Source organism: Ursus maritimus, unplaced genomic scaffold (genome assembly GCF_017311325.1).
Source record: "Ursus maritimus isolate PB19 unplaced genomic scaffold, ASM1731132v1 scaffold_1, whole genome shotgun sequence".
Lineage (NCBI taxonomy): Eukaryota > Metazoa > Chordata > Mammalia > Carnivora > Ursidae > Ursus > Ursus maritimus.
Genome location: NW_024423343.1, coordinates 66,953,848 through 66,969,733, shown reverse-complemented (window position 1 = coordinate 66,969,733; position 15,886 = coordinate 66,953,848). Strand labels below are relative to the sequence as shown.

The following is a 15,886-nucleotide window of genomic DNA, read 5'->3' as shown; positions in this document are numbered from 1 at the left end:
ACTGAAGGGAGTTCATGTGGGTGATAGTGCAAAAAAGGAATTAACTTATTAAAATTCCAAAGTTTTCTCTCTAAGACAGTGTTGGGAACAAATGTTTCAAACAATGCCAGTACCTTTAAATAACTACACTGAACTCATTGGTTGAACCAGAATCAAGGTGTGCAGCAGGCCACTCAGATGAAGCATTAAGCCAAAGCAAGAGACGAGAATGAGGTTATTGATGTCTGCTGCTTTCTGTAGCTACAGAAGCTCAGGGAATTGAAAATATTCCAGAAGCAAGTTCTCCTAACCTTTGTAGATTAGTCAGGAATCTCTCCTCCCTCTACTGGATAACTGCACCAAAATGATGTTTCCCTGCAACTTCAAAATCTATCCTTAATGTTTTCTGGAACACAAAGTGAATGTCAAGTGCCAACTGGATATAATTATATCCCAGCTATTAGCAGGTTAATTTTCACATGTTGTAACTCAAAATTCTTGGAACCATTATGTACCAGTAGCTGTGTTCTGGGTTTGTTCTCAAGGGTTGAGGTTGGGGAAGTACTTCTATCCTATTAATAAGGAATTAAGTCTTCATAAACTATGGAAATAAAAATAGGATGCAGAACAAATAACAAGGTATATCTCTCATTTTAATATGCTCTCAAATTCCATTCTTGAATTTCATAAATTTTGAAATAGCTAATTTGATATTCCATATGGGTAGGAAATAGAGATGCATGTGTTAAAATATGGACTATATTTTTAAAAGTCTTACCTTAAAACCAATTTTACATTATAACCTCTTCAAAAATTTTACACTATAACCTCTTCAAATACTGTGGATAAGGAACCATACTGGTTAAATCAAGTTTTAGGTTATCCCCCTCCCCCTCCCACGAGGCATATATTTCTGTATATTGCTATCTAGCTCTTGATATAGATTTCAATTTCACATCTAGTGAAAGAGAGATTCTGCAACGTGGAATTACTGTTCTTGACCACATTTGGGAATCTTATTCTTCAATGATAAAAATAATTTCTTTAGGAACAGAAGCTCACTGTTTTCTTTGTTGCTTTTTTTATATTCTTGTATATTGTCTCTTCCTGACAGTATCAATTCTACATTTGAACCTGTTGGCACAAAAGTAGCATCAGATTTTCTTTTCTGAGAATATTCTCAGAACAAATGAGTAATAACAGTCTAAATTTTAGTGACTGTGTTAAAAAAAAAAGTTGTTTGCTTTTCCACAAAGTTAATTTTCTGTCTTATTCTTGAGGCAGGTAGTAGAATATTCATCTTCAAAAAAGTAGCTTGTTTGCTTACTTGGTTTTAACTAGTTATGAAGACTCACATTTGGTAGTGACTATTTGTACTTCTTGAACAATTTATCTTGTGAAGAAGAGGACTGGAGTTAGAAGGAGTTGGACCAATTAGAAGGAGCTGGATCAGTTGATGGGATTCTGGGACTCTGCCAGGTAAGGTGGAAAGGAGCAAATACAGGAATTAAAATGGTCCTGCTCTCAAGTGGGCATGCCAAGTGGAAAAAATCCCGGACTCTAAGTCCAGAAATGAAGGTACCAGTCTTGAGTATGCAGTTAACAATTTGTGGGACTCTGGATAATTCACTTAACTCAAAATTCTCAATAAAAATAAAGTCTTGACTAGAATCGATGAAAAAGTCAAAGTGATTTTGATAAAGAAAAGCACAAAATAAATAGCAGAACAAGAGCAAAGTTTAGTGTCTGACCCTTTCAATTTCTTCAAAACATACACACACATGAAACCTTAGGAGAAAGTCAATATATAAAGGCATTTAGAATGAAGTTGATCTGATCAACCTGGCTGTACTGTGGAGGTCCCAGAGCTGTATCCCCTTAGCTCTTAGTACTTGGCACCTAGTACTCTAAGGAGCACAAATTTCAAAACTATTGGAACAATTATATTTTGTAAAGGAGATTTTCTCCAAAATAGCACTAGTTTATTTTTCTGTACTATACTCTTTTTTTCTGTATTGCTGTAGCAGTAACATGGTGAAGAAATCATAAAGACCACCACTGTCAGGATGTACCCCAATCTAGCCATTCAATGTGTGATAATGTTTTATCGGCAGTTTGATATGCCAGAGAAGACTGCTGCATGGAAATAGGAACTAAGGAGCCGATGTCTCTGATGTTTTCCCCAAACTTAATAAAAAGGGGGAGGGTTTGAAGATTCAGGATGGAACGAAATTGTCTCGTTGAAGGCAAGATTCCTTCAAGTTCTTGTGCAACAATTGTTTTCCCCTCTGATTCTACAGGACTAATTTGGTTTCAAAATGCAGACAAATTTGAGAGAATCTCTGTAAGAAACATATTCAAAATCTGAAACTGCTTAATCAGAAGTCTAAGCCAAGGGGTTATTTTATCATATAAATAATATGAAATAATTCTAATATGTAAAAATATGGTAATGATTTCTTTTTTTAATATCCAGAAGGTTAATGCCTTGGTTTTTACTCACTTTCAAGTAATAAGTTGTATAGGGTCGACAGTAATACTTGTTCTTTGGAAACACCTTTTTTGCTCAGTTAACTTTATACTGAAATCTCATGCTTGCAGTTGTCCATTTACTAGAATTAAAGTACTTGTTTCATCAGGATTTATGCGTTCATTTTTATGGAGGAAATATAGAAGGGAGAGAAGGAATCTGTCTTCACCTGAGACACAAAGTGGGCTGGTAGGATCTGACGATGGCAGAAAAAAAATGCGAGGGCACGAGAGGTAATACAGCAGTTGGTTTTGGAAGTAATTCAGGTGCCTGCAGGTAGGAAAATTTAGGGGCCTGAAATCACTGTTCTTCGATACCAACCTATGAATAATGGATATAGCTATGGGCACAATTTACAAATGACAGCTTATCACCTGAAACAGGATTGTACAGCTCAAACGACAGCTGCCAGTCAACCAAGAAATAGTATTAGAAGATTTTTCTCCATTACGTTTTTTTTTTCTTTTGACTTTCTTCACTCAATTTCACCTAGCACTGTTGCCATGACCTGAAAACGAAGACTGTGTTCCTAGCAATAGTATGGAGATTTGTCAGCTTGATTCTTCACTTCAAATGTAAGAAGGATCAACAGCACCAGGAACTAGCTGCAGACCATTTTAAAAATATTTTTTGCTACATGTGGAAAGGAGAACCGAGAGACCAAAATGACATAGAAGTGCCAAGGAAGCGTAGAAAACAGCATGTGTATGTGACCTGATTCACCGCCTATCACAGGACACCTCATCTCTGTCCCCACCATTAAAGTGATATTCTTAGTACCACCAACCTCTGGATACTGGGACAAGGGGCAGAAAAAGCAGGTTCTCCATTCTCAACAATATGGCCACTACTAAACAGCAGGTCAGCTTAACTGTGGTAGTCTCAGAAGAAAGACTGAGACACTTTTCAAGTCTCTTCTTCATGATCCTGCATTTCACATTTTTTCATTTCTAAGTGATTCTGAAGAAGTAGGCTTTCAAAATACAGGTGTATTTGCAACATGTATTTAAAACAGAAAAAGGAATATGGTTGGTATTTTCTCCAGCCCCTTTAAGCTGAGGTCTAAATTTGGGACACGGTTGGAAAAGAAACCTAAGTTGACTTCATTAAAACAAGGAAGAAAAATGTACTTATTACGCGCCACCACCTTCCCACCACTATTGCCTCATGCCTCTCCCAACCTTGTTTCTTTTAAAAGTTTTAAGATTTCTAACACATCCATGTTTGAGTTGAACGACAGTGCTATGTAGTTATCCGTGAAAAAGCCTTTTGTCTAGCATGGTATTTCCTACAGAATCTCCCCTCAAATACGAATTCCTCAGAATATCAATAGGTATTTTACACAAACAGACAATTAAAAATGGGTTCTGACAGAGTGTCTGGCGGGCTCAGCCAGTTGAGCATGCGACTCTTGATATCAGGGTTATAAGTTTGAGTCCCATGTTGGGTATAGAGATCACCTAAAAATAAAACCAAAACCAAAACAAAACAAAACAAAAAACACAACCCAGGTTCTGACATCAAAAAATATGAAATACTGGGTCAAGTAAATATCCATCAAGTAAATACTCATCAAAAAATATTGGGTAAAGCAAAGTTGTACAGATTAATTTAGGACTTCTGAAAACTTCTAATGTGCTAATTTGCCATGTTAATATGGGGTTGGGGAGAGGTGGCAGTGGTATTTGAATAAGAAAACTTTTCTTCTGGGAAATACTTGTGAGACCAGTGTTCTGAAGACACACTGAGGGACTCCAGCCTAGGCAAATTTACATGGAGATTGTTTCTTAGAGGGTTTGCACAATAAGTGAAAATGGCAGTAGGTTCTCCTGGAATCAGGAGTTTCCCTATGAAAGGAAGTCTGTTTCTCCAATATGAATTGCATAAATAAGAACTAACTTGTTTTTATCTTTTTCGGAAATCTACAGAAAGAGATAGAGGTACAATGACAATGAAGAAATATAAAGCCTAACTCTGTACTTGGGTTTTCTTCTTTTTCTTTAGCAGCATAATGAAAGGATTGGGCTACATCCATATTTTCCAAATTTGCCTGATCTTAAAAATGTTGGAATAGAGGTTGCAAATGGAATGGAAATTGTTAAAAATTCAGAATCCTCAGACTCCACTGAAATTTACTGAATTTCTGGAGTGTGTGTGCATTGGGGGAGGAGAGGAGAGGGAGAAAGAGAAGTGTTCCAGATGACTCCATTGATCAGGAAGTTTTGAAAAAAAAACCTAGGGAAGATGTTATCTAAGGTTCCTTTGAATATTAAAATTCTATGAAGATTAACTGCTTTTTAATGAACTCTTTTAAAGCAATTGAGTTTTAGAGGGTTTATTATCTAACTACATAGTTTCCATTATAAATGTGATTTCCACAATACAGAGAAATAGAGCTAGAGGGGAAATATATTACCCACAATTTCACCACCCAGAAAACCAATGAGACTTTTATTTTATTTTATTTTATTTTATTATTATTTTATTTTTACTGTCTCATTTGGGATTTCCGTTTAAATAAGATTCCATGGTTGAATTCATTTCCTGACTCTAGAGACAGTTCACAGCCACTTAACATTACAAGACCCTGGTCTGCCTGGGTATGTGAAAACGCCCTGTCTGCTCTGGAATTTCCATAGCTGATAAAAATCCTTTGCCTGATTTTCATCCTGTGAAACATGAAAAATTTACTCCTTCTGCCTACTCTCATTAGGCAACCCACTTTGAACTGTGTTTGTCCCAACCTCTATGCCATGAGGGCACATGAGCAAAGAAACTCTCCCTCCAAAACTTCCTTTCTGTCTCTGGGTCTGAGTTTAACCCAAGGCTCACACTAACTGAGGGGGATAAAAACAAAACATCTTGGCAACAGATATCCACAATCTTCCTGTGTCTCTGTTGCCATAGCAACCAGGCTATCACTATATATGCTGAGCCAAATTATTTTTACCTGTCTCTTCTGACCACTGGTATTTTACTTCTTTTCTTCAAGCATCTATTTTCAACCTGATTTCTTTGGCTGACAAAACTTGTAAAGGAGGCGATATTTTCTCCTTCCTTCATTTAAAAATATGTGATGAATGTACAAAACCGAACAGGTGTTCGTTGTTGTTGTTGTTGTTGTTGTTTCTAAAGTAATTATACATAAATCCTTGCCCTACAAGCTATGGCTTTTAGTTGCTACTAGGGTTTCATAAGGATGCTGTTTTTTCATCATCTATAGTACAGAGAAGTATGACTTTTGAGCTTATCAAGGTATTTTAAACTGAAATAAAACTATTTTAACTTGGAATATGTCAGCGAATATTGATCAGTTTTGATATGCATGTAGTATTTAGTGAAAATAGACAAAAATTAATTTGTTGCTTTTTAAAAATCACATATTTCCTTTTTCAAAATAATGAGTATCTTTATGCTTGTAGTAGTCAATTGCTACTTAAATGTCAATAGTTACTTTTTATCTTTTCCTCATCATAACTTACAATCTTAGAATATATTTATTTGTCCAGAGAAAACTAGATAACATAATCCAGGATCTCAGATCAAAGTTGTGTTTTCAATAAAAGGCCCTTGAAGGCAAGGACCTTGACTTACTCATTTTCCCATCACTATTGTACTTAAAACTTTGACTTACAGTTGGTAAGCGCTCACAAATATCGAATCCATAGTTATCCTGATGAACATGCTTTATTCCTACTTGTGGCATCCACATATATTTTTCATTTCTATTTGCTTGTATAGACATAGATCAAACCCAATATATGGGGAAAACCCTAGATGGGGATTTCTGTTTTGCTGTGCCAGATTTGATGGGTATTCTATAAATAATAATAAGATAATCAATGCAAAACTAATGTCAAATTAAATTGGAAGTGTTCAGAGGCAATTTTGGACTCCTGCATTAACATTTCAAACTTAATTTGGAATTTTGTGATTATTACTATTTCTGGCAGTTCAAGATGATCTGTACATTTTTATTGAGGTTTGCATTAATTTAGGTAAGAAATGAAGTTTAGGAAAATGTTTAACACATACTGTAGATGTATTGTGAATTTCGTTTTTTGTGATTTCATGAATGAAGCATCAGTGAGACTTTATAAAAATAACCATTGAATATAGACTTTTAAATTAAATGTAATTTTTAATTCATGACTGTGATATTATGTTTATTTTAAGAAACACGTATTTGGTCTTCATGTTCCTGACACAGAGCTCTTAAACCCTTGATTGTTCTAAGTGAAGGGAGTGACAAACGTCTTTGTTATGTTATGAGGTAGCTCTGGAAAGCCCCAAAGTCACCTTAGGTCACCTGTGGATGAGGGTTGATCATGTGATTAGATTGTTGGAACTTTCAGTCCCAGTCCCTAACTCTGGTGGGGAGAGGGGATGGACGTTGAATCTGTAGCAATAGCCACTGAGTTGTTCAATCATGCCTATGTAATGAAGCCTCCACAAAAACCCAAAAGGACGGGGCCAGGAAACTGTAAACTGAAAACTCTCCTCTCCTTTCTCCATACCTTGCCCTATGCAGCTCTTCCATCTGGCTGTTCCTGAGTTATATACTCCTAAAATAAACTGGTAAACATAAGTACATGTTTCTCGAAGTTCTGTAACTCCTCTAACAAACTATTCAAGTCCAAGGAACGGGTCAAGAACCTCCAATCTGCAGCCAGCCAGTCAGTCAGAGGCACAGGGAACAACCTGGAACTGTGGTTGGTGTGCAAAGTAAGGGGGGAGTTTTGTGGGGCTGAGTTCTTAACTTGTGAAATCTGGTGCTATCTCCCAGGTAGAGAGTGTCATAATTGAACTGAATTGTAGGATATCCAGCTGGTGTCAGATCTGAACTGGAGTTGGAATTACAATGGCATTATTAATGAAACTATTGCTATATAGAGAACCACTTTTAATTTGTAGTTTTGTCAGAAAGGTATATATTTTTTAAAGATTTTATTTATTTATTCGACAGAGATAGAGACAGCCAGCGAGAGAGGGAACACAAGCAGGGGGAGTGGGAGAGGAAGAAGCAGGCTCATAGCGGAGGAGCCCGATGTGGGGCTCGATCCCAGAATGCCGGGATCACGCCCTGAGCCGAAGGCAGACGCTTAACCGCTGTGCCACCCAGGCGCCCCAGAAAGATATTTTTTAATACTGTCATTGAAGAAAGTTCAGGTTTAAATTTATCCAATGAGAGAAATATAAAAAATTTTGTACTATTAAGACTGAAATGAGGAATTATTATTTTTGGCTTTATTGAGGCTAATTGATATACAAAAATTGTACACATTTATAAAAACATTAGCTAATGAAATCAATACTATCTCTCCATTATAAGTCAATCTCCATTTCTAAACAAGTCCTGAATTATAAGCATTGTTTTGGGTTTCTGTCAAAAGTAAATATAAGTTTAGAGCTATTGAAAAACATCAAGAGATAATGAGCATATTCATAATGGACAAAATTCAGTGGAAAATAAAAAGCCATAATCTTTGAGCTCTTCTTTATGTCAGTACTATCAGTGTAATTTTGCTTTTCTTTCAACTGAGTGGCATGCCACCAACAAAAACCAAAATCTTTTCTCCTAATCTAAAATTAGCATAAGGAAAACAGGATATAAACTTACACAAAAGATAAAGCTGAAATAAAGCTCCCCTGTTAAGGATTGTTTTCTTCTGCTTTTTGAGGAGTTTGAGGAGTTCTGGAGAAAATCTACCATATCCTCTTTCCTATTTCTGGGGACTCACTTTTCTGGTAAATTGCTACTAAACTTTCAGATTAATATTTTGACTAAACAGTCCAATGTTACAGGTATGTGCAAATGCCATCCTAACTTCTGAGTAGATCACTAAAGCATATAGGGAACCAGTACAGATTTATATAGAGAGGGTGTACTTTGGAGATGAAGAACTTCAAGTTTGCGGTCTTAAGATTTCAGTTTGAAGGCTACTTTCACCATTTCCTTATGTGACCTGGGCAAGTTGTTTCCTCTCTCTAAGTTTTATTCCTCCTCTATGAGATGGAGATGTTAATAATAGTACCAACTCACAGGAAGGACTGTTATGTGGATTCAAATTGATAATCCATTAAACCACTTAGCATAGAGCCTGGCACATAGTGAATGCTCAATCAATGTCAGCTATTATTAAATCTATCATAAGTCTATTTTCATGCCAATAATACACTTAAATGAATCCTAAATAATGGGAATCTATTCTGGCTTTAGAGTTCTATGTGGATTTCAGGATCATATGGCCATTTAAACATTCAGAGTTTTCTTTCTTGTGACCCAAGTCTCCAATTACTCCTAAAACTTATTTTCTTAATAGTGAAGCTATGGAAAAATTATACTTGTGGACTAGTAGTAATTCTTCTCTCCATCATCTTTTCACCAAATTAAAGTTTCCTCATTCATTTAGGACCTTTCATATGTCTTATTTTCTGATGATCACAATATAGATTTCTATTAAATTCATCAGACATTCCTCTTAAGTACTCATGCAATAAGTTGTAGAATTATTCAATCATAATATGACCAGTACTGAGTCTAAAGGAAATGTGAGCTACTTTTAGTTTCACAATCTTGTAGCATTTATTAAATTAGTACTTATAAATGCTACTATTATACATTGTTATATAGTGTTTCTTCAACTAGTTTATTACCCTTGAGTATTGTTACTGGTTTTTGTATCTTTGTGTTTCTAATGCCTATCCAGAACATAATGAATAACGTATAGTAGGGTGTGTGTGTGTGTGTGTGTGTGTGTGTGAGAGAGAGAGAGAGAGAGAAACTGAGAGAGAGAGAGAGAGAGAGAGAGACTGATGTTTAACCTGAATTCCTATCTTTATCTTTGCAATAGGCCACTTATTTTGTTTTCCTTCTTTAGAGACTCCCCTCCCCACTGCACTTTTCTGTTGTGGCCATTGGCCAAGGGGCTATGCTTCTTAGACCACATGTGGGCCAGTAGGATTCTATTTTCTCAGGAAGATAATGGGAACCAGAGGAGAGAAGGCCCTTCCCATTGGATTGCCAACTTTGAGCATCATGTGAGTTGAGACTGAGGTCCTTCATTCTATAAGATGTGAAGGAAAGTTAAAGTTAATATAAAAGAAAGCATGGGGGCGCCTGGGTGGCACAGTGGTTAAGCGCCTGCCTTCGGCTCAGGGCGTGATCCCAGCGTTATGGGATCGAGCCCCACACCAGGCTCCTCCGCTATGAGCCTGCTTCTTCCTCTCCCACTCCCCCTGCTTGTGTTCCCTCTCTCGCTGGCTGTCTCTATCTCTGTCAAATAAATTAATAAAATATTTAAAAAAATAAATAAATAAAAATAAAAGAAAGCATAGTTGAGATGGCAAGAATGTCATCACCTGTTCAAACTATGAACGCAGCCATGGCCCACAGCAGATCTGTCCTTGCACTTTTTGGTTATGTGACCTTCTGCCTCTTCCTTTCATATTTTGCTTAAATGGTTCCAGTTGGGCTTCTGTTACATTCTGTTATGACACTGACTAACTGATACAGTCTCATCTGACTGACCAATAAATATTTGGAACCCACAGTGCCTTCTTAAATCTTCCTGATACTCTTATGCATATGCAGGGAGAGTGATCTAGTACCAAATTTGTAAAAGCTGACCATGACAACAAATAATACATTTTATCCTAAAAAAATTGCATAACATTTGAACTAGTAGAATTAGCCTCAGGAATCATGAAATCATACAAGAGTGCAAAAGTTCAGTTTACTTTTATTTAAAAGGGGGCAGATATAGCCAAGAATTTGATCCTCACCTGAGAACCACAAATGTATGGTAAAAGGAGATCTTTATTCTCCACCTACCCAACTTTTCTTCCCATTCATTGTTCCCTCTCCACCACTCCAGTGGAATTTGGTAAGAATTAGCCAATTAAGACCCTGTCTTCTGAGGATGGACCCTACTAGACATCAGCTTGTACCAGCTAGACTGTAGTTTAAAAAAATCCACACCTTCTGAGAGTTTTTTTCTATTTTCTCCAATTAATAGAGAAGGTCAGATGGAATATGACATAAAGAGCTGAGGCATTCTGGAAGTCTGGCCTATAAGATCAGCCAATGAGAAGAGTCTTTGGACCTGAAACAACAGCCAGAATCAGAATCTTGCCTATGGGGAGAATTTGGAAGGCAAGCATCTGCTTTGGGGATTTCTGACCAACAGACTTACTCTTGCTTAATTCTCTTCAGTGTCTTCAGTGTCTCCAAATCTTTTAAGATTCTTCTTATATGTTGTGTATCATGGTAGGCACTAGTGATATGAACACCTCATGTTTCATTCCTTCTCTGGTACTCACAGTTCCCCAAATGTGGCCCATTCCAGATTCTAATTCCTAACCTTGAAAATTCTCAAGCTTCAAAACATTTCTAAGAGTTTGTATTCCCCAACCACCATCCCGAACTCCCAATATAGGCAAGGTTTCTTCTTCCAGTACCCTCTGCACTCTGTTTACCTATAGTATAATCCTTCACACTGCATCCTAATGCCTATGGACTGTGCTTGTCTGCCTCTCTCACTTCTCAAAGGCACAGTATTGCCTTTTCACATGAATTCCCAGAACTTATCACTGTACATATTAGTTCTTAATAAATGCTTGTCGAGTGAATAAACAAATACATGAATGAATGACTAACAACACGGCCCCTACTCTGAAGAAGCTCACTCTAGCTGGGGAAGAAATAACAATTTGGCTAATTAGCAATTAACCAATGTATAATAGAGATAAGATCCAAATATTGATAGAGCATAACATGAACAGAAATTAATTGTTCCTTTCATTTTATGCCTTTTTTCTTAATGTCTGCTCTATTGTTGTGCTCAGAGGAGTGTTTAAAATTCATTATGGGGGCACCTGGGTGGCACAGCGGTTAAGCATCTGCCTTCGGCTCAGGGCGTGATCCCGGCATTATGGGATCGAGCCCCACATCGGGGTCCTCTGCTATGAGCCTGCTTCTTCCTCTCCCACTCCCCCTGCTTGTGTTCCCTCTCTCACTGGCTGTCTCTATCTCTGTCAAATAAATAAATAAAACCTTAAAAAAAATTAAAAAAAAATTCATTATGGAATGATCTATGAACAAAACCCTGATTTCTTTTGAAGAAAGTGTTCCCATAAAAATCTATTAAAGGAAAAAATAAGAAGATTAGATAAAGAAAATACTGCTGGCTGCCTACAGAAATACGGTGAGAATATCTCAACAAGGAGAATTTCCATACAAGCCTAACAAAGGGAATAGTAAAATCTTCAGGTTTTTACCAAGTTTTTTTAGTGATTAGAGAGATAATTGATGTTATATGTTGTGAATATGGAAATTCCAGAGATAGTGATGATGAGGAAACTTCACAAACATTAAATGAGGCTAGTCTTGCTTTTAAGTGCTTAAACAAAATTTCCAGAGGCCATGTCTCCAGGAGGAATTTCTCAATATTCAATCTCTACCTTGTTTGGTTTCACATGTAGGCAGTTGGCAGGCTTGTTACTAAGAGCTATAGATGGCACTAAAAAGAAGATGGATTGTTCCTACCACCTCTTCTTTCTAGTTTTTGGTCCCAGCCTTTTTTCAGTCCCTCATCGTTTTTGGTCAGAACCATAGCCACTTAAGTGTTCCGTCTCCAGAATCTCCTTCTTATCACTCTATTTTTCACATTGTTAAAAAAAAAAAGTGATCTTTTATAAAACAGGATCCAATTCAAATATTCCAACATCTTTAAGGTGCATTGTTTTTCAGGTGAGGTCCTTTGGAGTCTGTGGGAGGGGCTCTATAGTATTTAGGTAAAGTATGAAAAGCTATAGAAAAGAGATGGGTTTTTTTTTTAGGGCTTCGGATTACCTCAGTGGTAAGTAATTTAAAACATTTTTTAAAAATGTTAAAACAAATATTGTGATATTTTGAAGATAAATATAAAAGAGGACTTTTTATTTTATTTATTTGAGAGAGAGTGAGAGAAAGAGAAAACAAGTGGGGGCAGAGGGAGAGGGAGAAGAAGACTCCTTGATGAGCAGGAAGCCCAACATGGGGCTCGATCCCAGGACCCTGGGATCATGACCTGAGCCGAAGGCAGATGCTGAACTGATGAGCCACCCAGGCGCCCTTAAAAGAGGAATTTAAAAAGAAAGCATGAAGCTTTGAAACAATGGCAAGTGTTTGATGGCAGCTGTAGCATTTTACTTAGACTCCCAAGGCACTTTTGTGAAAAGGTACTGAAGAACCATCTAGAATGGAAATTTGCACTTCTCACAAGTCCCTGCCCAGCCTACCCTCTCCCTGGGCCAGGAAAATACCTGTTCTCCGAAGACATATGGACTTTTGTGTCTCTACAACTTTCTTCTTGCTGTTTTCTCTGCCTGGGATTCTCACCCCTCCCCTTTTCACCAACTTCCCCTTCCTCCCTTCCTTCCTACCTCCCTTCCTCCCATCCTTCCTCCCTTCCACCTTCTGTCCTTCCTCCCTTCTTTCAGTAAAAACTCCATGAACTCCACTCCATCAGGTGTTTTACTAGGCCCTGGTGATGTAGGGATAAAATGCACAGATGGTGAGGAGGGCAGAGAGAAGTCACACAAAAATGTTACTAAACAGAATAGTGACTAACACTGCATGTTATATACTTACCACTGTGATGAACATTTCCACACATCACTCTATTTAATTTTACGTCAACACTGAGAAATAAGTTTTGTCACTAAAACTTGCCTTGATGTCACACGGTAGATGGCACTCATCTCCATGGCATACAATAAATGACTAAGCCAGAGTTAAAACACAAGTGCAAGTGACTCCAACTTACGCTCTTAAACATCACTTACTACTCAATCGATAGGTAACCTTCTAGATCCAGATGAAATGCCCCATCACATCTCTCTTTCTTCTCTAAAAATTCTCCTTTTAAACATCAATTACTTTCCCCCTAAGTGTGTTCCTGTATTCATTATTAACATAATTTCATTATGGTTATTTGTAATGTTTCCTCTCTCACCCTCTCACCGGGCTTAGAAAGTCCCCAGAGCAGGCACCACTGCTGGTCCAAGTGCGTGTCCCCCTCTCCCAGAGCCCCAAACCTGCTAAATGTAGCAGGATAGGGTGGGCCCTGCGGTAAACCAAGCACAGGAAAGCTTTACAGGGATCACACTCGGCTGCCCACAGGCTTGAAGGTGAGCCTTGTTTGACTTAAAAAAGCATTTTGAATTAGTTTGCCAACTTTTGGAAAGTAAGAGCTTATCTAAAATCCTGGGTTTCCAGTTTCTTTTTTAGATTGGAAGATTTGGAAAGCTTCACCAAAGATTCTTACATGACCACAACTGGCTCGAGCTGAATGGTAACCGTCTGCTCTAGAGGGGCCTGCGCTCTACACATCACTATACTCTCCACTACAGTTGCGCTGTCCTGGAGACTTTGCTCACTTCGGCCACTGGCAGGGTCCTGACCCCAAAATTTGCAATCAGTCTTCTGTGTGATTTCTGAAATCTCTTAATTTCAATGTTATGGGATTATTATAAATAACCATTATAAATTATAATATTAATATAATATAAATATTATAAATTATTTTTCATTTCTAGTTTACTAAGTTAAGAAAAGTGAAATGCTAAGGGTAGAAAACCTCACTACTACATAAATATTAAAATATATACTAGAGATGCTCTCAAGTATGGCCTCAGTACTACATATATGTAAAACTGGGTGATGGACACTGGGGAGGGCATGTGATGTAATGAGCACTGGGTATTATATAAGACAGATGAATCACAGACCTTTATTCCTGAAACCAATAATACATTATATGCTAATTAATTGAATTTAAGTAAGAAAAACCACATACATATATATAGTAGAGTATGGCATGTATAATCTCTCATCTCGAACACAGACGGCTCAGGTCTATTTATAACTGACTCACAGCTTTACATATTATTTCATCTCACTCATAATGGGTTATTTACAGACCGACTGTAGTGCTGCTGGTAGTGATTATAATTACAGAAAAAACTTCATCAATTCAAAATCTTCAAGGCTTGGGATAGAGATTGTGGCCAAGTTTACCTTCATATTGTGACAGTTCTTGAAAAGATTTGCTAAGCAAATATCCCAAGTAAAGTGTTTGTAAAAGAACTGTTTACTTGACACAAATTTGAGAGTCATGAATTCCCAACAATGTAAGTGCATTGTAAGCAAAAGCTAGATATTGCTTAGGTTGGTATTTTGATATAATAGGTACAAATTATTTTTATCTATTCTTTAGAGTAGGGCTCCTGCTAGATGGCACATTTTTACCCTCGTCCAAACTGCAATATTTATTTGACAAGAATAAAATATTGTTCCTGCAAAATGTATTATTTATTCTAACTTCTAATCATCTCTGCTCTTTTCCTCAAGTCAACTGACTTATATCTGAGTCTCCTTAGTACAGTAAGTGCAAAAAAGGAGGCCATAATTTAGAGTAAATCCCAATTAGTCACCTAAAGTTTCAATAGTCACATCCATTATATTAAGAAACCATGCTTTAATAGTGCAGGCTTTGGCAACAAAACAATAAATGTCCAAACATGATGAATAGCAGGTTAACCACCTCTGCCACAAAGAGAACAACAATACTAAGTTAGCCCATTTTTGCTTAGTCTTGTAATAGATAAAATCACAGTCTATAGTTTTATTTATCTGTTGCATTACAGGGTTACCCAACATCTCAAGATAAATTGGAGTGCAAATAAATAGCTTACCTCTTCTGATAGTCATTTATAGGAAAAATCATCTGTTTTATGGTGCAGAGAAGAGCCTTAGAAATAGTCAGTGTTGAGAGTAAAATCATATCCTACCTGGGTGACTTTCTCTGTCACATTGTGTGTTCGATCTTTAACCTTGGGAGCAATAATGGTTTTATCTGAAGAAGGAGGGGATGCATTCTTTTTTTCAGTTTTGACGTCTGAAAAATTCAGGGTAAGCTGTGGAATCTTGTTAATGGTGCTGTATTTGTTGAGATTTGAATCTGACGTGGATCCCAGGAGGCTTGACTTGATATGATTAAAAGGCCCTAAAAAAATTGGAAAATATTTGTAAAAGCAGTACCAGGAGAAATAGAAGAAAGAGATGGTCCTGAATGACCTGCTAATGATCCACAGCCAGTGTGACCCTGCTTCGGGAGGGACTAAATGCAGCCGGCTGATACCTGAACACAAGGTTTAGGGTCACTGTCTGCCAAATGGAGTGACATGTGAGTATCCGAGGGTAAGATGGGGTCCAAGGTGTGTACCCAGAAAGCAGATGGCATCTTTAGCTGTTACTTAACTTCTTTCATTAAGGGCTGGAATAAAAGAAAAAAAAAAAAAAAACTCCACTCCTTATTATTGGCCTATTATTGG

At 37.2% G+C, this 15,886-nt stretch overlaps 1 protein-coding gene across 1 annotated transcript in view; it reads right to left on the bottom strand.

Annotated features, from left to right (window-relative positions):
• The window catches only part of KCNH7 (potassium voltage-gated channel subfamily H member 7), a 461,431-nt gene that overhangs the window by 103,844 nt on the left and 341,701 nt on the right, over nucleotides 1-15,886 (bottom strand). Inside the window, exon 6 of the mRNA XM_040644531.1 lies at nucleotides 15,344-15,558. Within this exon, the coding sequence (XP_040500465.1) occupies nucleotides 15,344-15,558 (215 nt within the window). The remainder of the gene's footprint in view (nucleotides 1-15,343; nucleotides 15,559-15,886) is intronic.